This window comes from Bufo gargarizans, chromosome 4 (genome assembly GCF_014858855.1).
Source record: "Bufo gargarizans isolate SCDJY-AF-19 chromosome 4, ASM1485885v1, whole genome shotgun sequence".
Taxonomy (NCBI): domain Eukaryota; kingdom Metazoa; phylum Chordata; class Amphibia; order Anura; family Bufonidae; genus Bufo; species Bufo gargarizans.
This window is the reverse complement of record NC_058083.1, coordinates 64,348,972-64,372,197: the sequence shown is the minus strand read 5'-3', so window position 1 is coordinate 64,372,197 and position 23,226 is coordinate 64,348,972. Positions and strand designations below refer to the sequence as shown.

General features: G+C 40.7%; 2 protein-coding genes and 1 long non-coding RNA gene across 2 annotated transcripts in view; all 3 read right to left on the bottom strand.

The window, feature by feature from the left end:
* LOC122933840 (gastrula zinc finger protein XlCGF26.1-like) overlaps positions 1–23,226 on the bottom strand; it is a 327,998-nt gene that overhangs the window by 243,964 nt on the left and 60,808 nt on the right.
* LOC122933837 (gastrula zinc finger protein XlCGF26.1-like) lies at positions 4,411–16,240 on the bottom strand. Its single transcript, XM_044288909.1, has 4 exons — positions 16,166–16,240; positions 15,977–16,068; positions 15,720–15,840; positions 4,411–7,544 (listed from the first exon to the last, which is right to left on the bottom strand). Exons 1-4 carry the CDS (start codon positions 16,188–16,190, stop codon positions 6,013–6,015), a joined length of 1,770 nt encoding a protein of 589 aa, XP_044144844.1. The 5' UTR covers positions 16,191–16,240; the 3' UTR covers positions 4,411–6,012.
* Positions 16,357–23,226, bottom strand: part of LOC122933917 — a 30,156-nt gene continuing 23,286 nt past the window's right edge. The window contains exon 4 of the long non-coding RNA XR_006388581.1: positions 16,357–16,412. This is a non-coding gene — a long non-coding RNA (uncharacterized LOC122933917). The remainder of the gene's footprint in view (positions 16,413–23,226) is intronic.

Here is a 23,226-nt window from a genome sequence, read left to right as displayed (position 1 = left end):
TATAATGTAGTGGGAAGCTTGAAACAAATTCCAAATGGTGTGAAATTGGAAAAAAAAAACACAATTACACCATAGTTTTATGGGTTTTGTTTTTACAGTATTCCCTATGAGATAAAACTGACCTGTTCTCTTAATTCTCCGGGTCAGTACGATTACAGTGATACCACATGTATATGTTTTTTGTTTTTACAGCGTTCCCTATGAGGTAAAACTGACCTGTTCTCTTCATTCTCCGGGTCAGTGCGATTACATGGATACTTCATTTATATGGTTTTCTTGCGTTTTAATACTGAAAAAAAAGATTTTTCTCGTCATCGCCATATTCTGACTCCCAACATTTTGTTATCGTTATGTCTATGGAGATGAGTGAGGGCTCTTTTATTGTAATTTTTATAGATACCATCATGGAATATGTTTGATTTTTTTGATCACTTAAGTTAATTTTTTTGAAAGGTGAAGTTCCTAAAAAAGAAGTGGTAAATTGGCCATTAGATTTTTTTCTGTTACAACATTAGCCATATTAGATAAACATTTTTATATTTTAATAGTAAGGAAATTTTCAGATGCAACGATGACTATGATGTTTATTTTTTGAATTATTGATTTTTATTCTGGGGAAAGGGGGCGATTTAAATGTAAATTTTTTAACTATCTTTTTAAACTTTTTTTTAAAAACTTCTTACCCTACATTTTTTAGGCCTCCAAGGGTCTAGCATCATGCAATTGTTAGATTGCCACTTTTATATATCAATGGAAATTGAAAATAGATTTAGCAAATTGCAATCTAGTGCTGCCATCTGCAGGCCTACATTGGATTATACATCGGAAAGGCATCAGAACCTCCAGCAGACACCAGCCTTTTACATCCAACAAACAGCTCCCCCACTAGCCGTGTGAGGGAGCCATTCCAGGCTCGGAAGCACAGCACTTCTGGATTTTGCACTCTCAGATGCTGAGGTCACGTTTGACCATTACCTGTGATCAGTTTTATCACCAATCGCAGACATTAGCCCAGGGTGTCTGCTGTATGAAACAGCAGAAACTGATTTCTATGGCTCCCTTTGTGCTCGCAAGTGAGCACCATTTTTACATGTACAGTGGAGTTCTGGAAGGGGTTAAATCTAAGGTGTCTATGAAGCTTGTTTTCTCCAACAGATCTGTTTCCATACAGAACGTCTCACTTTTGACAAATGAGTTTAGATATCTGAGGTCCAGAACTTGCCATTCAGCTATGGTACTAAGAACAGGGAATACTCCTCCGACCTGTTGATGACAGAGGCACTTCTTAATAAATTGTGCAATAGCTGATAGGAGTAGGAGCCCAACGTTCCTTCGAATAGAAACACGAGGACTGGAAAATTCAGTTCTGAATGAAAAAGGAAACCTAAGGTGTAACCGTTTAAAATTATATTGACAACCCAACGGTCTAACCCTTGATTTAACCAGGAGGAGGTTAATATAATGCCAGTCTTCTGCCCACTGGCATTTCCTTGTGTCAGAAATTGTAATCCCTCATTCACATATCAGTGTTTTGGTCAGGGATTTCTATCAGTGATACCAGGATGGAGGTATAAGGGAAAGATCTGCACCTGTTCTCTGTTTAGAGCCGCACCTGGTTTGGGCTCAAAAGCACTGATGGAAATCATTGACCGAACACTGACGTGTGAATGAGGCATAAGGTGTTGCTAAGTAAGGATCGTCTCCTCTTTGTGGGTTCGTACCTCTCACCACCTCCTGTTCCCCGGTTCTAGGAACTCAGGTGTGTGTCAGAAAATCTTCTGGACCTGTGAATAAATGGTAAGGTCTTATCCCTTTTTATCAGATAGTTTCTCGAATAGTCTGTCCAGTTCCTCACCAAACAATCTTCCAGGTTTAAATCCCATAGCACATAGGGCATTTTTAATGTCACGTCTGATGCTCAGGGTTTCAATCAGACCAGCTCCTGACCTGCTCTGGACATATTTCTCACAATTCAATGCCTTGAATTGGGGCAACACATGACAAAAACAAGCAGCTAGAGATCTATATTTGAAGGACCTTAGTAATTTGTCCCTAGCGATGTTGTCTTAGATGTCATCTTGAAGTTGAAACAGCCAAACTCTCAATGCCTTAGCTACAAATGCAGCAGTTATCGACACTTGAGCTGAGCTATATAAAGTCTCTTCAACCATCTCTGTTTTATGATCTAAGGGATCATTCAGACTAGCACCATCTTCTGATGGTACACCCATTTTTCTAGTCCAGAGGACAGATCATCACTATCATGACACTGCACAACCCCTTGAAAATTTGGGGAAAGAAAACTTTGAAAGTATAATAATGACCTAAAAAAAATTTGTTAAAAGATGCAACCCCAAGTGTGATCATTGTTCATTTTGCACATGCATGCATATAGGAAAGACAATACATGTGTGCCAGGTTGTTTCCTGTAGGTGTGATATCACTGTGCACCTGCACAACAAGGTTTTTTAGAATTGATAATCAGGACAGAGGCAATAGGACCCTGTGGATTGAATGACAGGAACGATCACTGCTCTTTCTTGTAGACTGTAAAGGTGGCCATACACATCAGTCTAAAGTTGATCAAAACGGAAGATTTCAACCAAACTGAATATTCGTTGGGTAAAATTTAACAACAACAATCGTTTTAGCCGACTGATGACATCCCATCATCGTCTCAAAAGAAGTTGTCCGTGTTTGAAATTTTCAGCCAGTAGTCAGATAAAAAAGTGGGGATGAAAGATCTTTCTTTGGAAGAACGTTCCCTGAATTATCTTTCATCCATCGCCCTGTTGCACTTAATATGTATGGCCAGTCTGAACAACTGTAATGTTAGTGAAGTGTAGTAATCAGTGACGGTCTAAAGGTGGCCACATTAGTCTTTTGTCATCTGAACCCACTGAGAACAGCAGGTTTGGCTGCACAAATCACTGCAAAAAATGCACCAAAATGATACGCAACTGACAATACTAGCTAATTCCTCAGGCCGATGTTAAAAGCTGAGAACTTTGCCAATATCTTACACAAAATGTAAGATATTGGCATTGTGGTGCATGCGGTCCGCCCCGGCATCCTCCGTTGTACGCATTTTTTGGGGGGATTGCCGTTGTCTGTGGACCACATGCGGAGGAATTGCTCCCCCGGTTATAGACACGCTACAGTGTCTGGGTTTGGAGCATTTTCATACATTTAGGCCACTTTTTTGGTTTAGGTTTGGCTTCCCCCCTAATATGTTTGGCAAGCTTCTGACCCCCCCCCCCCCCGCCCCCCCTCACAGATGATGTCAGAGGAGAAAAGGATCTGCTGAAATGTTTTGGTTTGTTTTTGTTCTTTAGTGACATAAGCTGCCACCAGAATCTGTCTGGCGGCGTCTCTCTCCACTGTCCCCACAGAATACACAGACATGTTCGGCCAAGCTGAAGCCTGGAGGGATTTGGGAGAGATAGCTGTTGGTTGACACCTATTGAATGTGTATGGGCAGTTTCAAAGCCCAAGTGCATTGGATGCTTTGTTGTGGAGAAATTTGACCATCGAATGAGGCAGTTAATTTCTGACATGTCTGCAAACCGCTTGTTCACCAGATGATTGTTCAACTACCAACCAACTTCTGTGTAATGTGTATGACCACCTTGTTTATGCTAATAAGAGTGTTTTATACATGAATTTTGATATCTTTTCATCTGGAACTATCTGTTGAAGATTTAGTAATGTTTTGTAATTAAGATAAGACACATGGCAGGGGACTTAACAGCATAGCCACTGTATTCCAGAATGCTTGAGAAAGCATTCGAGGACACAAATCAAATTGCACCTTAAAAATGTTTGATGACAGAAACTTCACCCATCTACATCCTCGGAGCAACCTTGCTCTAACCAGAGTGGAGACCAAATGACAATCCCTATAATCCTTAAAAACCCAAAAGTAAGCCCACTCCCAGAGGAATTTGAAAAAACAAGCTTCACTGCTTGAAACTTAGGAAAAAATGTGCAAAAAACAATGGAGACAACAATCTACTTTCACCAAGATTGCACCCACATCACGAATAACCTGGACCTGCTTGTGTCATTAGATGCATCACCAAAAGGGGCAGGCTTCAAGAACCAGTTGAATGTGGCCGTCAAGCTTACTGCCAGGAAGCAAACCACATGCCAATCTAGAAAGGAGTCAAAAAGGTTCATGAACCTTAATGAACCAGTACGCTCCATCAAAGCAAAACTAAACATGAAAAAATACCAAACCTGACACAAGGAAGAATGCCACCCGTACAGCAGAGTAGTAGAAAAACAGATGAGGGGGGAGTGGCTTGGTGGGCCTTTTAATGTTTCATCATGTGAATTACCAGCAGCCGGAGACTTAACTTAACTGTTCTTGTGTTCTGCTTTGTAGGACGGCCAAGAAAACTAGAATTTCAAGATGTTTTTATTTGAAAAGTCACAAAAGGTTTTTAAAGTATTACACTTTTCAACATTGAAATTTCAACATCAAGAATGAAAAGACATGGCATTATGGAAATCACAGGCTCGATATACATATAAATGATATGCAACACATTCAAAACATCTCAATTTATCCAGTATGGGGTATAAGTGCCACGTGCAGATATACACACACTTACTCGTCTTGGCATGCCATCAAAGAGGTTATTAATGGTGGTCTGAGGAAAGTTCTACCATGCTGAATGCACTTGGGCACGCAAATCATCAAGATCCGCTGATGGCAGCTCCATTTGCAATTTCCAACCAATATCCCCAGAAGTGCTTGATGGGAGACAAGTCTGGAGACACTGCTGGCCATGGTAGCACGTTTACACACATCCTGCTCACAGTAGCATAAAAAATATGCAGCCTGGCACAGTTATTAAAAAATGTCTCTTGGGAGACTTTGGAGAAGTGGCTGTACCACTGGTTACATGACCGAATCATATGAAGCTGAGCTGTTAGTGTATCTATGATCACAACAATGTTATAATGTACAGAGCAGGTTGATGGGAGATGATTGTGTCAGGACCGGCTCATGTAAAATCCCTGCTGTGTGGATAATAACACAATTATACAGTTTTTGTATTAAAGCTTTATACTTTAATGTTTAGTCCTTGTGCGCTCTAGTAATCCTTACCCTTCATAAGAATGTTATGCTTCTTCATGGAAGAATAGGAAACCATACCTCACATGTAAGAGACCAGTAGACAGTACGGCCTCATTGACATCTGTGTCTTTTGGTAAGTATCTTGTATTGGCAACAACACAGACTGCAGAACTGGACTTTACCTTTGCCAGTCCAATAGATAACAATAGATCTTGGTACTCATACCCCAAGGACATCTAGAAGGGCTGAACTGCACAACAGACTGTTGCAAACATATCACAAATGAAACATGTTTCAACACTGAAAAGGCAAAGTTATGGTTGTCTGGCTTGCTTTTGTACCGACAAGTCACCTTAACCACTGAGTTGTATGGATGTAGGCTGGCTGAGAGGCTGTAATGGGTTACTGAGGGCCCATCTTTGTCAGTGGACCACCGAGGTATTCACCTGTTTCCCTGTGGGTGAGTCCGAGCCTGGAGTTGAGGTATGAATACAGTTGGAAGCAAGGTTCATTGTGACAATTCATCTTCACTGCTCTACAGTAAACAAGGCTCTTATTTTCTTCCTCAAATCCACAATACTTTTCCTCCATTGATCCTGATCACTGTTGACCTCAGGTTAATCGAATTTGGGTGTTTTTTTCTGTATGTGAGTTTCAAAATTTGATTTTATGATGGTGTAAAACATATGGTACCCAAAGAACATCAAAATCATTTATCTCCCGTGTGATTTTTCTCATGTGCAACAAGACTTGACTTTTGTCTAAAATATTTCCACATTCTGAACATGTAAATAGCTTCTCTCCTGTCTGAAATCTCTGATATACATCAAGAATTGACTAACTTGTAAAACATTTTCTACATTCTGGACATGAAAAGGGCTTCACTCCAGTAAATTCTCTGATGTATAATAAAACCCAATATATCTTTATAGCACTTGCAGTAGCACAGTTTGACCTTCTTGATATATAATTACATTTGATCTATCTATGTGAATTTCCTCATGTCTACTAACATATGATTTATCTGCAAAACATTTCCCACATACTGAACATGAATATGGCTTCTCCCCTGTGTGAAGTCTCTGATGATCTTTAAGTTTGGTTTTTGTAACAAAGCTTTTCCCGCATTCTGGACATGGATATGGCTTCTCTCCTGTGTGATATCTCAGATGTTTAACAAGATCTGATTTATTTGTAAAACCTTTCGCGCATTCTGAACATGAAAATGGCTTCTCTCCTGTGTGTCTTCTCTCATGTATAATGAGACCGGGTTTATTTGTAAAACATTTTGAACACACTGAGCATGCAAATTTCTTCTCTCCTGTGTGAGTTCTCACATGTTTAGTAAGACTTGATTTACGTCTAAAGCGGCTCCCACATATTGAACATGAAAATGGTTTCTCTCCAGTGTGAATTCTCTGATGTTCTTTAAGTATGACTTTTGATTTAAAATATTTCCCACATTCTGAACATGAATACGGCTTCTCTCCTGTGTGTTTTCTCTGATGGGCAACAAGTTCTGATTTCCTTTTAAAACCTTTCCCGCATTCTGAACATGAAATTGGCTTCTTTCCTGTGTGACTTCTCTCATGTAGAACGAGACCGGGTTTACTTGAAAAACATTTTGAACACACTGAGCATGCAAATTGCTTGTCTTCTGTGTGAGTTCTCATATGTTTTGTAAGACTTGATTTACATTTAAAGCGGCCCCCACATATTGAACATGAAATTGGGTTCTCTCCAGTGTGAATTTTCTTATGTTCTTTAAGTATGACTTTTGTTTTATAATATTTCCCACATTCTGAACATGAATACAGCTTCTCTCCTGTGTGTTTTCTCTGATGGGCAGCAAGTTCTGATTTACTTTTAAAACCTTTCCCGCATTCTGAACATGAAAATGGCTTCTCTCCTGTGTGACGTCTCTCATGTATAATGAGACCGGGTTTATTTGAAAAACATTTTGAACACACTGAGCATGCAAATGGCTTCTCTCCTGTGTGAATTATCTTATGTCTAACAAGATGTGCTTTATTTGCAAAACATTTTCCACATTCTGGACATGAAAATGCTTTCTCTCCAATGTGAATTTTTCTGTGGGCATTAAGAGTGGATCTGTTTTTTAAGTGTTTTCCACATTCTGGACATGAAAATGCTTTCTCTCCAATGTGAATTTTTCTGTGGGCATTAAGAGTGGTTCTGGTTTTTAACTGTTTTCCACATTCCCCACAATTAAACCTTTTACCCCCTTCCTGCCCAATAATTGTGGTAACAATCTGTGATTGGCCAGGAGCAGGTTCCTCATGATTAAGAGGATTATATGAAAAGTCTGTAAAGTTAAGTCCTTGATGTACATTACAGGTAATTAGGTTTTCTTCTGAAGAGCGCTGCCCGATATCTTCATCTTTTTCTTTATAGTCTACTGTTAATATGACATTTTCCTCAGAATTCTTGAGATTTTCTGTTAGGGTTAAAATTAGATTTTGTATTAGGAAGAGGTTACTAAAATGAAGGATAGTAGGAGAGTTATAGATGCAACTTTTGTTTAAAAAATTGAGTTTACCCCAGATGACAATGTCTGGGGTAAAATAATTTTGGGGTGATTTATCAAACTGGTGTAAAATAGAACTGGCTTACTGGCCCATAGCAACCAATCAGATTCCACCTTTTATTTTGTAAAGGAGCTGTCAAAAATGAAAGGCGGAGTCTGATTGGTTGCTATGGGCAACTAAGCCAGTTCTACTTTACACCAGTTTGATAAATTACCCTATTTGTATGTATTTTATTAGAATATGATTTACCTCATGCACACGTATCTGGAAGAGAGATAGATCTATGGATAGAATGGAACTTGCCATTCCATTTTCCTCTTTTTGGGCAGGAATTAGCAAGTCCTGCTTCCTACCAGAAGGGAGGGGCTGCAGTTCTAGATTGTTTCAGTTTTAGACTCAATAGTGGAGCTGAGAAGACCTGAAAGAAGTAGCAGCCAGAGGAAATTGTTCTTTGGCTGGAGCAGGAGCCACCAAAGGTGGGTAGCTTGGAGAGCACTCGGAATCCATGCTAATTTACTTTACTGACTGTCAGGAGGGTGATAACAGCCCAAGGCACCCCAATCCCAGGATACCAGAACCTACTAAAAGTCCAGTAACTAGACCCATGCAGAGTTTAGCACAGCAGAGAGAAAGAATTCAGAGTTATTAAGCAAGCCTGTCAGCCCAGCAGAGAAAGAGAGAAAGCAGAGTTATCAAGTTTGCCTGCCAGTTTATGCCAAAGCCTGCTGGAACCAAGAGAAAGCCTGAATGTAAAAGAAGCCTGAATATTGTCTGGAATCAAGTTTACCCAAGTAAAGCTGCTGTTAAAGTTTACCAAGGTCTGGACTCAAGTTATTCTTTATCCCCTACCTCAACTATTTCCCCTTTATTTGCTTGGGAGCCTAAGCCTGGGGTCCGTTGTACCCAGGTAGAAGCACCGTGACACATATAGGCCGCACCACACCACTCTGCATTCCACTAAACCTGGAACGTGATAGGGCCCTGGGGGGCGGCTTGTTGCATAAGCTAAAACCAGACTCAGATCCAACCAATCAAGGACATTTCTCTGGTAAAATAAATGGATTAGATGCTCGTTAGCAGCTACTTCTGACTGTTTTATCTGTCTTAGTTATCTGCTCATTTATCTTTGATGAAATTTTGGGGCTTTGAAACCGATCATTGAAGTTTCAGTGGTTTCAATAGTGTTGAGCGAATTGAGCTTTGGATCATAGATCTCAAAACTTAGTTTTAATGCTGCATGGAGATCCATCTCCATACAGCAGTCAAATGTATGCGCTCTGGCGAGAGAAATTAATTATCTCTGAAGTCTCGCAAGACTTCAGTAAATAACTTCAGACTTCGATTTATGGCTCTTGGAAAGGGGAGGAGTTAACAATGAAAATTATTTTTAAAAAGTCATCATCCTTAAGGGGTTAAAGCCGGTTACTGAAAAATATTCAAAAACGCTATGAGAAATGGCGGGTGGATCCTCTCGAGTCGACCTAGGAGTACTAGGATAAAATAGCGAGAAATTTCCAAACAGTATCTCAGAGTCCTTGAGAGAGATCTACGAAGATTGTATTATACATTTTGTATAAAATTGGCTTTTATGAGAATAATGAGTATTGTAGTTGTGGAAGCCGGAAACACATGTGGTGGTGTTGCCCCCAGATGCACAGATCACAGGGAAGTTATCAGCACCGTTACATAGTTACATAGTTAATATGGTTGAAAAAAGACAAATGTCCATCAAGTTCAACCAAGGGATAGGTGGGAACGCGAATCCCAGAAGGAAGTGAGACTCAGATTTCTACACGTTTTCATAAGCATTTATGTTTTTTACTTTTAAGAATTCGTCTAAACCCTTTTTGAAACTGTCCACTGTTCCTGCTGTGACCACGTCCTGAGGAAGTCTATTCCACAGATTCACAGTTCTTACAGTAAAGAAGCTTTGACGCTTCTGGAGACGGAACTTTTTCTTCTTCAGTCGGACGCAGCGCCCCCTTGTCTTTTGAGCACATTTTACATGGAACAGCTTTTCGATGTATTTTTTGTATGGCCCATTTATATACTTGTACCGGTTAATCATGTCCCATCTTAGACGTCTCTTCTCAAGACTAAATAAATTCAATTCTTTTAATCTTTCTTCATAACTAAGACCCTCCAGGCCCCTAATCCTTTTAGTCGCTCTCCTCTCTACTTTTTCCAGCTGCAGTGCATCTTTTCTATGTACTGGTGCCCAGAACTGGACTGCGTATTCCAGATTAGGCTGCACTAGCGCTTTGTAAAGTGGTAGTATTACATCCCTGCCCCGCGAGTCCATGCCTCGTTAATGCATGACAATATCCTGGTGGCCTTAGAAGCAGCTGATTGACATTGTATACTATAATTTAATCTACCATCCACAAGGACACCCAATTCCTTCTCTATAAGTGACTCTCCCAGTGCTACATCACCTAGGACATGAAGCACAGAGATTATTACTACCAAGATGCAGAACTTTACATTTGTCCACATTGAACCTCATTTGCCAAGTTGATGCCCAATCACTCAGATTGTTCAAGTCAGCTTGTAGTTTGTGGACATCTTCCATAGATTGTACAGTTCTACACAGCTTAGTGTCATCTGCAAAAATAGATGTGGTGCTATTAATCCCGTCCTCAATATCATTAATAAATAAATTAAACAATAAAGGGCCCAGTACTGAACCTTGGGGTCACCACTTATAACCCGGGACCATCTGAAAAGGAATCATTGACCACAACTCTCTGGACACGGTCCTTCAGCCAGTTTTCAATCCAATTACAAACTATACTTTCCAAGCCAAGAGACCTTACTTTACCTATAAAGCGTCTATGAGGAACAGGATCAAAAACCTTTGCAAAATCCAGAAACACTACATCCACAGCAGCCCTTCTGTCCAGGCTACTACTACTAACCAGATCATGACCAAGAACAATATCGTTCGAAACGCGTAGATTGTGGGGATAAGTGGGTTCCAGTGTCACTGTTGCTGGTTGTACCTGTATTGTGGTGACAAAAATAAAGACCGGGATTTTTCACTACGTCCTTCTGGTGCTGGAGCCTTTTTCTACTTTGTGTATCTACCTCCGGACTGGCTTGAGTCCGCCCCGTGCACCGTCACACAGGATCGGAAGGTGAGCTGGTTACAACCTTTTCTACTACTACTAACCTCATAAAAACAAATCAGGTTAGTCTGACAACTTCTGTCCTTGGTAAACCCATGCTGGTTATCACTTATAATATTATTTATAGTCACATACTCCTGTGTATAGTCCCTTAACCCCTTAAGGACTCGGCCCTATTTCACCTTCTGGACTTGCCCATTTTTTGAAAATCTGACCAGTGTCACTTTAAGTGCTGATAACTTTAAAACGCTTTGACTTATCCAGGCCATTCTGAGACAGTTTTTTCGTCACATATTGTACTTCATGACACTGGTAAAATGAAGTAAAAAAAAAATCATTTTTATTTATAAAAAAAATACCAAATTTACAATTTATTTTTTAAAAAATTGCAAATTTCCAAGTTTCAATTTCTCTACTTCTATAATACATAGTAATACCTCCAAGTTATTACTTTACATTCCCCATATGTCTCCTTCATGTTTGGATCATTTGGGGAATGATATTTTATTTTTTGGGGCTGTTACAAGGCTTAGAAGTTTAGAAGCAAATCTTTAAATTTTTCAGACATTTTCAAAAACCCAATTTTTAAGAACCAGTTCAGGTTTGAAGTCACTTTGCGAGGCTTACATAATAGAAACCACCCAAAAATGACCCCATTCTATAAACTACACCCCTCAAGGTATTCAAAACAGTTTTTACAAACTTTGTTAACCCTTTAGGTGTTCCACAAGAATTAATGGAAAATAGAGATACTATTTCAAAATTTTTGGCAGATTTTCCATTTTAATAATTTTTTTTCAGTTACAAAGCAAGGGTTAACAGCCAAACAAAACTCAATATTTATGGCCCTGATTCTGTAGTTTACAGAAACACCCCATATGTCGTCGTAAACTACTGTACGGGCACACGGCAGGGCGCAGAATGAAAGGAATGCCATACGGTTTTTGGAAGGCAGATTTTGCTGGACTGTTTTTTTTGACACCATGTCCCATTTGAAGCCCCCCCTGATGCACCCCTAGAGTAGAAACTCTATAAAAGTGACCCCATCTAAGAAACTACACCGGTCAAGGTATTCAAAACTGATTTTACAAACGTTGTTAACCCTTTAGGTGTTCCCCAAGAGTTATTGGCAAATGGAGATGAAATTTTAGAATTAAAATTTTTGGGAAAATATTCAATTTTAATCAATTTTTCCCAGTAACAAAGCAAGGGTTAACAGCCAAACAAAACTCAATATTTATGGCCCTGATTCTGTAATTTACGGAACACCTCATATGTGGTCCTAAAAAGCTGTACGGGCACACGGCAGGGCGCAGAAGGAAAGGAATGCCATACGGTTTTTGGAAGGCAGATTTTGCTGGACTGTTTTTTTTGACACCATGTCCCATTTGAAGCCCCCCTGATGCACCCCTAGAGTAGAAACTCCAAAAAAGTGGCCCTATTTTAGAAACTACGGGATAGGGTGGCAGTATTGTTGGTACTAGTTTAGGGTACGTACATATGATTTTTGGTTGCTCTATATTACACTTTTTGTGAGGCAAGATAACAAGAAATAGCTGTTTTGGCACCGTTTTTATTTTTTGTTATTTACAATATTCATCTGACAGGTTAGATCATGTGATATTTTTATAGACCAGGTTGTTACGGATGCGGCGATACCTAATATGTATACTTTTTTTTTATTTATGTAAGTTTTACACAATGATTTCATTTTTGAAGCAAAAAAAAATATGTTTTAGTGTTTCCATAGTCTGAGCCATAATTTTTTCAGTTTTTGGGCGATTACCTTGTGTAGTGTATGATTTTTGCGGTTTTATTGGCACTATTTTGGGGCGCGTGTGATTTTTTGATCGCTTGCTATTACACTTTTTGTGATGTAAGGTGACAAAAAATTGTTTATTTAGCAGTTTTTATTTTACATTTTTTACGGTGTTCATTTGAAGGGTTAGGTCATGTGATATTTTTATAGAGGCGGTCGATACGGACGCAGCAATACCTAATATGTATACTTTTTTTTATTTATGTAAGTTTTACACAATAATATCATTTTTGAAACAAAAAAAAGCATGTTTTAGTGTCTCCATATTCTGAGAGCCATAGTTTTTTCATTTTTCGGGCGATTATCTAACGTAGGGTGTCATTTTTTGCAGGATGAGATGACGGTTTATTTGGCACTATTTTGGGGTGTATATGACTTTTTGATCGCTTGCTATTACTATTTTTGTGATGTAAGGTGACAAAAAATAGTTTATTTAGCACAGTATTTATTTTTATTTTTTACGGTGTTCATCTGAGGGGTTAGGTCATGTGATATGTTTATAGAGCCAGTCGATACGGACGCGGAGATACCTAATATGTATAACCCCCCCCCCTATTTTTTACCTTTTTTTTTTTACTTTATTTGGGGAAAATGACGTTTTTGTTTATTTTTACTTGAAACTTTTAATTTTTGGGGGGGAAAACTTTATTTTTTCAACTTTGTTTTTCACTTTATTTTTTGTCCCACTTTGGGACTTGAACTTTTGGGGGTCTAATCCTTTAAAATGCATTCCAATACTTCTGTATTGGAATGCATTGACTGTATGAGTAATACTATGTGTATTACTCATACAGCTTCCGGCCTGTGAGATCCAGAGGGCTGGATCTCACAGGCACGTCACAGGAAGGCAGCGGCGATGCCTCAGGAAGGCATCGCGCTGCCTTCCATGCCATCCGGTCCCCCCTGCAGCCCCATGGGGAACCAATGGCACCACCGCCGCCCCCCCACGCATTTAGCCGAGGTGCCTGCTCAATGATTTGAGCAGGCACCGGGTTCCGATCACCGCCCACCGGGCGGACTCAGGAACCATGCCGTACCGGTACGTCATGGGTCCCTAAGGGGTTAAGATTCCTTCAAACATTTTTCCCACAACAGAAGTTAAACTAACTGGTCTATTTTTCTAGCTGGACTTCTGGCATTTGTGAAGATACATTTTAAATGACTATTACCTGTAAAGTGATTATCCGTTTTTTTTTTGTTACCTTGGTTAATTTTTGTATGTAACAGGTTCTTGTTACCAGCAGTTCTATTTTATTTTTTATAAATGTATAGTTATTCCCAGTCTTCTCCCTATTTTCCTTGCTAACCCCGGCCCCCACTAAATCCCCACTTTCCCCTTCTATAACCCGCTCTCTATCTACACTATCTACCCCCTTATTAGTATGACCCCCCCCCACCCCTCCCCCAGATCCTAGTTTAAAAGCTCTTCCAGCCATCTAACTATTTTTTCCCCCAGGGCAGTTGCACCCTCCCCATTGAGGTGCAGCCCGTCCCTACTGTCGGCCCAGTTCTCCATGAACCCAAACCCTTCCTTCCTGCACCAGCTTCTGACCCACTTATTTAACTCTCTAAGCTCTGTTGTCTCTCTGGTGAGGCTCGTGACACTGGTAGTATTTCTAAAAACACTACCTTGGAGGTCCTGGACTTGAGCTTCTCACCTAGCTCCCTAAAATCATTTTTAAGGACCTTCCATCTCCCACTGACTTTGTCATTGGTGCCAATGTGTACCATGACCACCGGGTCTTCCCCAGACCCACCCAGCAATCTGTCAATCTGATACGCAATCTGCCGAACCCGAGCACCCAGCAGACAACACACTGTTCGGCATTCACGGTCTCGGCGACAGATGACCCTATCTGTCCGCCTAATAATAGAGTCCCCTACCACCAGCATCTGTCTGACCTTTGCTGCACTCCTTTTCCCATCCTTCCTGCAGCGGTCATCCTCCTGGTTGTTAGGAGAAACGACCTGCTGCAGTGTTGCTGGCCCTGGGCTTTCATCCTTAATATCAGCCATATTTACTATAGTGTGCCAGCTCAGGACTAGCCTCCCTGGCACTTTTCCTTCTACCCCTTCTTTCTACATTAATCCAACTGCTGATCTGATAGTTATGATCTTGCCCTCCTCCAACCCCCTCCATTTCCTCTCTCCAGTTTTGCAATGCCCCTAAGTATTTCAAGCTGCTAAGATCTGGGCTTCCAAATATGCAACAAGATTGCATCTAGTGTGAATGTATTCACCCTAGAACGGCTCTTCAAGGCACGCATACATTACACAGGGCACACACTTAGTGGCATTTTCCATGGAGCACATGTTTAATGGGGATGAACAGTAAAGAATTAAAACAGTAAATATGAGTCAGAATTAGACCCTGTCTGCAGTAGTTGATGGACTAGCTGGAATCAAGCCAACAACACACAAGGAAATTCTATCCAACCTTAGTTTCTTTCTCCTTGTCTAAAACTCCTTTTCTTTAACTCCACTTAATCAGAAGCCCACTTGGTACAGCAAGCCTCAGGAAGAGCAAAAGATACTAAAAACTGTGCAGGGGACAGATACGGGTATGGGAGGGAGGCCTTCTTAAAATCCTATGTTAGGAAATAAGAAGGTACTTTATAAAAACTGACAACTTAAGCAGATATCATAGCATCTAGGACCCCTGGAGTAAATGGGCTACAATGGTCAATGAAAATGTTTGAGGTTTTGATGGAGTTTTTCAGCCAAATCCAGAAGTGGATCCAGCAAGAAGGAGGAGGAGACGTCCTCCCTTCATATTTCCTATTCCTTTGGAGCTGATATACATAGACCAGCAGCAGAACATCAATAGCAGTCAGAATAATGGAGACTACTGAAAAAGAACATAAAATAACAGCCTTGCATCACTGAGGGCAGATCAGGTCATGGGAGAGAAGAATCGGGTGTTCGGAAATTCAGTGACAGATCCTTTTGTTCTCCCGGGAGATAAACATCCACAAAAAGTATCTGGACGCCCAACTGAAAACCCAGACACTCAGCCGAGCCGAGCATGGAGGTATATGGGGGAGTCGGAGGGATAGCGGTCAGCTGAATGAGTGGCCTAAACACACCTAGCTTGGTGTGCACACAGAGTTCGCCATTCTCCATTCATTATTCCATACCTGTGTTCACATGGACTGAAATGTCCTCCTCCACCTCACTATTACACGGGGGATCGCCCATCATCCGCTCTTCTTCATCATCCACTTTAATATCAGTCAGATCTTCCCCCTGATTTGTCATCTGTAACAATTCAGGACAATACAGCAGACAGGTGGGAAATCTAACAGATCCACATAAGAGACCCCCACAATCTATGACCCCTTTATGACTGCAGGACCCCCCTATATAGATGTGTATAGGGCTCAGCTCCATCTACCTGATGGTTCTCTGGGAGCTTCTCCTCTGGACAGTCCTGGGAATACAGAGGACGGGGACATCTCTTGGGGGGATTTCTTTCTATGATTCCATCTGTAAGAATCACATAGTGAAAGGATAGATTGATTACATGTGATGATAAGATGATGGTTGTAGCATCCAGGTGACTCTCAATGCAGACAATTCTTACACTGATGATCGCCCCATAAATCCATCTCCTCTTCATCATCATCTTTAACCTCATCCTTAATATCAATCAGATTTTCATCCTAAACAAGAAAAATGTAAATTCATCTTTGGTCCAATCACTTTCTGGTCAGATTCTGGTGAGACATCAGCTCCATCTACCTGATGATTCGTTGGGAGCTTCTCTGGACAGTCCTGGGAATACAGAGGATTGGGACATCTCTCGGGGGGATTTCTCCTCCTGGATCCATCTGTGGAGACACAAGAACACAGTGACTGAATACATGGCCTCCTGTAGATCTGACTATAGATCAGACTCTTCTCTCAGCTCCTTCACTTCTAGGTTTAGTCATTGGGGCCTAAATAACAATGTTCCGCTCCTCACCCACTTTCTACCAAACCCCAAACTCTTAGTCACCCCACATAGAAATCCCACTACTAGGACCCTCCTAGATCATGAGAACAGGGGTCCTGTGTCCTCACATGGATGGAGTGGTGGCTGTACATGTCTGCTGCTCCCGTCACGGTCAGTGAAAATGCTGGAGATATCTATGAGAACGTCTGTTACATCCACAAGGAGGACACGGGACCCTCGTTGTCATGATCAGTGGGGTCTCAGTGGTCACATATTTATCCCATCCTGTGAACAGGGATATCGGCGTCTTTAACCACTTCCAGACCGGGAAATTTGCCCCCTTCCTGACCAGGCCTAATTTTGCAAATCTGACATGTGTCACTTTATGTAGTAATAACTTTGGAATGCTTTTACTTATCCAAGCCATTCTGAGATTGTTTTCTCGTGACACATTGTACTTCATGTTAATAGTAAATTTGAGTCAATATGTTTCACCTTTATTTATAAAAAATAAAAATCCAAGCGTTAAAGAAAATGTGAAAAAATTCAAAAAATTTTCATTTGAATTTCTCTACTTTTAAGACAGATAGTGATGCCTCATAAGATATTTATTAATTAACATTCCCCATACGTCTTCTTTATGTTGGCATCATTTTAGTGTAATTTTATTTTTTTAGGACGTTAGAAGGTTTAGAATTTTAGAAGCAATTTTTGAAATTTTAAAGAAATTTCAAGTCAACTTTTTTAACCCCTTAAGGACCCTGGGATTTTCCATTTTTGCGTTTTCGTTTTTCACTCCCTGCTTTCCCATAGTCCTAACTTTTTTATTTTTCCATTCACATAGCCTTATGAGGGCTTATATTTTGCATGACAAATTGTACTTTCTAATGGCACCATTTAGGGTTGCATACCATGTAGAAGAGAGTGGTAAAAAAAAATCCAAATGGGGTAGAATTGGGAAAGAACGCAATTCTGGAAAAGCGTTTTTTTTTTTTTTTTACACTGTACACTATGCAGTAAAATTGACCTGTTATCTTCATTCTCCAGATCAGTGCGGTTCCAACGATACCAGACTTGTATAATTTCTCTTGCGTTTTAATACTGAAAAAATGTAAAACTTTGAGGATTTTCTTTTCATAACCATATTCTGACCCCTATAACTTTTTTGTAGCTATGTGTACGGGGCTGTGTGAGGGCTAACTTTTTGCGGGATGATTTGCTCTTTTCAGTGATACCAATTTTAAGTGTGTGTGACTTTTTGATCACTTTTTATAAAAAAAAATGATTGGCTCTTCCTGAGGCTTGCTGTACTAAGTGGGCTTCTTATTAAGTGGAGTTAAAGGAAAAGGAGTTTAAGACAAAGAGCAGGAAACTAAGGTTGAATATAATTTCCTTGTGTGTTGTTGGCTTAATTCTAGGTAGTCCTTCAACTACAGCAGACAGGGTCTAAGTCTAAATCATATTTACTGTTTTACTTTTTTACTGGTGTAACCCCCATTTAGTATGTGTTGCACAATTGACAATGCAGTCCAGTGCACATCTTGCATGATGTATGCAGTCCTGGAACAGCCGTTCGGGGCAGTATATCTTTGGTCAAGATGTGAGAAAATTACCCGTTTGGAATCGCAAATCGAGTTTCTAAACGGGCAAGTTGCAACACTGAGAGGCATTGACAATTTGCAAAAGAGTTTGCTTCTTACCGAGCAAGCACTCTTTGGGGTTGATGAGGGGGAGGGTGACAGAGAGGAGGCTGAGGAAAGTGAGGTAGCTAGCTGGATAACGGTTAGAAAGCGGGGTAGAGGGAAGAGTGCTAGGGAGGCTAGCCCTGATCTGACACACCCCAACAAGTTTGCACGTTTGGCAGATGAGGGGGATGTCAGTCCAGGGACGGCACTGCTGCAGCCGGACACTTCCTCTGCCAGTCAGAGGGATGTCAGCTCCAGTAAGCAGGGAACCAGGAGAGCAGGGCAGACAGGTGCTGGTAGTGGGAGACTCCATTATTAGGGGAACAGATAGGGCAATCTGTCACAAATACTGTGATCGCCGAACAGTGTGCTGTCTTCCTGGCGCTAGAGTTCGACACATCGCGGATCGGGCTGACAGATTACTGGGAGGGGCTGGAGAAGATCCAGCGGTCATGGTCCATATCGGAACCAATGACAAAGTTAGAGGTAGGTGGAGAGTCCTTAAAAATGATTTTAAGGATTTAGATCAAAAGCTTAGGGCAAGGACCTCAAAGGTAGTATTTTCCGAAATACTGCCTGTACCACGGGCCACACAAGAAACGCAGCGGGAGATTAGGGAGATTAACAAGTGGCTTAAGAACTGGTGTAGGAAGGAGGGGTTTGGGTTCCTGGATAACTGGGCCGACTTCCCTATCAGCTACAGGCTCTATCGTAGGGACGGGCTGCACCTCAATGGGGAAGGGGCAGCTGTGCTGGGGAGAAAGATGGCTAGAAGGTTGGAGGAGTGTTTAAACTAGGGACTGGGGGGGAGGGAAATTACATTATAGGAGGGGAAGATAATGCAGATAGAGACCGGGGGCAAGGTAGTGAGACTGGGGGAGGAATGGAAGGAGGGACTAGAACAGTTCAGAAGGAAAGGTGTAGGGTAAAAAATATACATAAACCTCTCAAATGTATGTATACTAATGCCAGAAGCCTGACTAATAAATCTGGGGAACTGGAATTAGTGATGTGTGAGGAGAACTATGACATAGTGGGAATAACTGAGACATGGCTGGATGATAGCTATGACAGTGGGAATAACTGAGACACGGCTGGATGGTGGCTATGACTGGGCAGTTAATGTACAAGGTTACAGTCTGTTTAAAAAAAAATTGTCAAAACCGGAGAGGGGGAGGGGTCTGCCTTTATGAAAAGTCTTGTCTAAAGCCCACACTCCGGGAATATATAAATGAGGGACATGAACATGTGGAGTCACTGTGGGTAGCGATACATGGAGCTGAAAACAACATTTAATTACTAATAGGAGTTTATTATAAACCACCTAATATATCAGAGTCCACAGAAAATCTACTACTAAACGAGATAGACGAGGCGGCAAATCATAATGAGGTGCTTATTATGGGGGACTTCAACTACCTAGATATAGACTGGGAAACTGAAACTTGTATATCTCATAAAGGAAACAGGTTCTTGGCAATAACCAAAGACAATTACCTCTCCCAACTGGTTCAGGACCCGACTAGAGGGACGGCCATACTGGACTTAGTATTAACCAATAGGCCTGACAGAACAACGAACGTGTAGGTTGGTGGACACCTGGGAAATAGTGACCATAAAGTAATAACCTTCTATTTATCATTCAAAAGAGCGTTTCTACAGGGAGGAACAAAAATACCAAACTTCAAAAAAGCTAAATTTAGCCAACTAAGAGAGGCCATAGGCCTAACTAATTGGGACAAAGTCCTCAAAAATAAAAATGGGATATCTATAAAAGCATCATAAAATCTCATTGTGAGAGGTACATACCGTATGGGAATAAAAGGTTAAGGAACAAAAAGAAACCAATGTGGATAAACAGAACTGTAAAGAAAGCAATAAATGACAAAAAGAAAGCATATAAATCACTAAAACAGGAGGGTAGCACGGAAGCACTGAAAAACTATAAGGAAAAAAATAGAACTTGTAAAAAACAAATAAAAGCGGCCAAACTAGAGACCGAGAAATTAATTGCCAAAGAGAGTCAAATTAACCCTAAAATGTTCGTCAATTATATAAAGGTTAAAAGTATAAATCTGAAGGTGTCGGCCTTTTAAAGAGTAATGAGGGGGGAGTCGCAGAGAGCGACGAGGAGAAAGCAAAGCTGTTAAATATTTTTTTCTCCAATGTATTCACTGAGGAAAATTAACTGTCAGATGAAATGCAGAATGTAAAAATAAATTCCCCATTAAAAGTGTCCTGTCTGACCCAGGAAGAAGTACAACAGCGACTTAAAAAGATTAAAATAGACAAATCACCAGGACCAGATGGCATACACCCCCGTATCTTAAGGGAATTAAGTAATTTCATAGACAGACCCTTATTTCTGATATTTGCGGACTCTATACTGACAGGGAATGTCCCACAGGATTGGCGCATGGCAAATGTGGTGCCAATATTAAAAAAAGGGTCCAAAAACAGAGCCTGGAAATTATAGGCCGGTAAGTTTAACAGCTGTTGTGGGTAAACTGTTTTAAGGTTTTCTGAGAGATGCGATGTTAGAGCAACTCATTTGAAATAAGCAAATAACGCCATATCAGCATGGCTTTGTGAGGGATCGGTCATGTCAAACTCATTTAATCAGTTTCTATGAGGAGGTAAGTTCTAGACTTGACAGCGGCACTCAGATTGGGTCACTGTCACTAGCGGAGTACCTCAGGGGTCAGTATTGGGCCCTATTCTCTTCAATATATTTATTATTAATGATCTTGTAGAAGGCTTGCATAGTAAAGTGTAAATTTTTGCAGATGACACTAAACTGTGTAAAGTAATTAACACTGAAGAGGACAATATAATACTACAGAGCGATCTGGATAGATTGGAGGCTTGGGCAGAGAAGTGGCAGATGAGGTTTAACACTGACAAATGTAAAGTTATGCACATGGGAAGGAATAATGCAAGTCACCCGTACATACTAAATGGTAAAACACTCGGTAACACTGACATGGAAAAGGATCTAGGAATTTTAATAAGCAGCAAACTAAGCTCCAAAAACCAGTGTCAGGCAGCTGCTGCCAAGGCCAATAAGATAAAAGGTTGCATCAAAAGGGGCATAGATGCCCGTGATGAGAACATAGTCCTTCTACTTTACAAATCACTAGTCAGACCACACATGGAGGACTGTGTACAGTTCTGGGCTCCTGTAAACAAGGCAGACATAGCAGAGCTGGAGAGGGTCCAGAGGAGGGCAACTAAAGTAATAATTGGAAAGGGGCAACTACAGTACCCTGAAAGATTATCAAAATTAGGGTTATTCACTTTAGAAAAAAGACGATTGAGGGGAGATCTAATTAATATGTATAAATATATCAGGGGTCAGTACAGAGATCACTCCCATCATTTAGTTATCCCGAGGACTGTGACTGTGACGAGGGGACATCCTCTGCGTCTGGAGGAAAGAAGGTTTGTACACAAACATAGCAGAGGATTCTTTACGGTAAGAGCAGTGAGACTATGGAGCTCTCTGCCTGAGGAGGTGGTGATGGTGAGTACAATAAAGGAATTCAGGAGGGGCCTGGATGTATTTCTGGAGTGTAATAATATTACAGGCTATAGCTACTAGAGAGGGGTCGTTGATCCAGGGAGTTATTCTGATGCCTGATTGGAGTCGGGAAGGAATTTTTTATTCCCCTAAAGTGGGGAAAATTGGCTTCTACCTCACATTTTTTTTTTTGCCTTCCTCTGGATCAACTTGCAGGAAAACAGGCCGAACTGGATGGACAAATGTCTTTTTTCAGCCTTATGTACTATGTTAGTTGAAGTGACAAAAAATTGAAAAATTTTGAAAATTTGCTGTTTTTATTCCCCTTCCCCGCTACTCCATTTGCCATATGTCATTAATATTGTTATATTTTAATAGTATGGCATTTTCGCACGCGGTGATGCCCATGATGTTTAATTTTTTTTATTATTGGTTAAGTATTTTTATTTTAAGTAAAGGGGTGTGATTTGAACTTTTAGTTTTTTTTTAAATATATTTATAAACTTTTTTTTTTTTACTTTTTTTTTAAGTCACCTTGGGTGACAATAACTGGCAATCATTAAACTGCCCATAGTATTCAGTGATGGCTAAATAGCCATCATTGAAGACTTCATTTGCACTATATCAATACAAGGCTGCCACCTAGTGGCCTGTATTGGTATAGTCATCTAATTGAAGCCTGCTTGAGGCTTCGGTCAATTAGCACAAGGTAACAGGTTCCCCGATCTCAGCCGGGGAAAGCTGTTACCGGACCGGAAGCGCGCCACTTCCCGTTCCGGTCTGTTTAGATGCCGTGGTCACATTTGACCACGGCATCTGAAGGGTAAGATGCAGTATAGCAGAAACTCTGTGGCTAAGGCGCCCACTGCACGAGCGAGCCAGCGGGCGGGCGGGCGCCATGTTTAGGGATCAGACGTACAGATACGTAATAGGTCCTTAAAGGGTTAAGGACCAGTTCAGTTTTGAAGTCACTTTTGTGGGGATTACATAATAAAACCAACCCATAAATGACTCCATTTTAGAAACGACACCCCTTGAACTATTCAATACTGGTTTTTGAAAATGTTGTTAACCCTTTAGGTATTCCACAGGAATTAAAGCAAAATAGAGGTGAAATTTAAAAATGTCATTTTGTTTTGCAGATCTTGCATTTTAATCTATTTTTTCCTGGGACACATCAAGTGTTAACAACAAAACAAACATTATATTTATTACCTTGATTCTGCAGTTTGCAGAAACCCCCCATATGTGGTCGTATACTGCCGCTTGGGCACACGGCAGGGCACAGAGGAGCGCCATATGGTTGTCACGGAAGGTGTACAGGAAACAAGACAATGCAAAATGAATATATGACTCACTGGATCCAAAACTAAGGAACAAAAAGGGAGACCCCTGCATCAGACCTGGCTATCTCCCTTACTGCTCAGCCTATGCAAAAATCCCAATGGTGGATAACACCCTACAATAGTGAAGGGACACGACCACCGGCTCCCTACACTAGACAC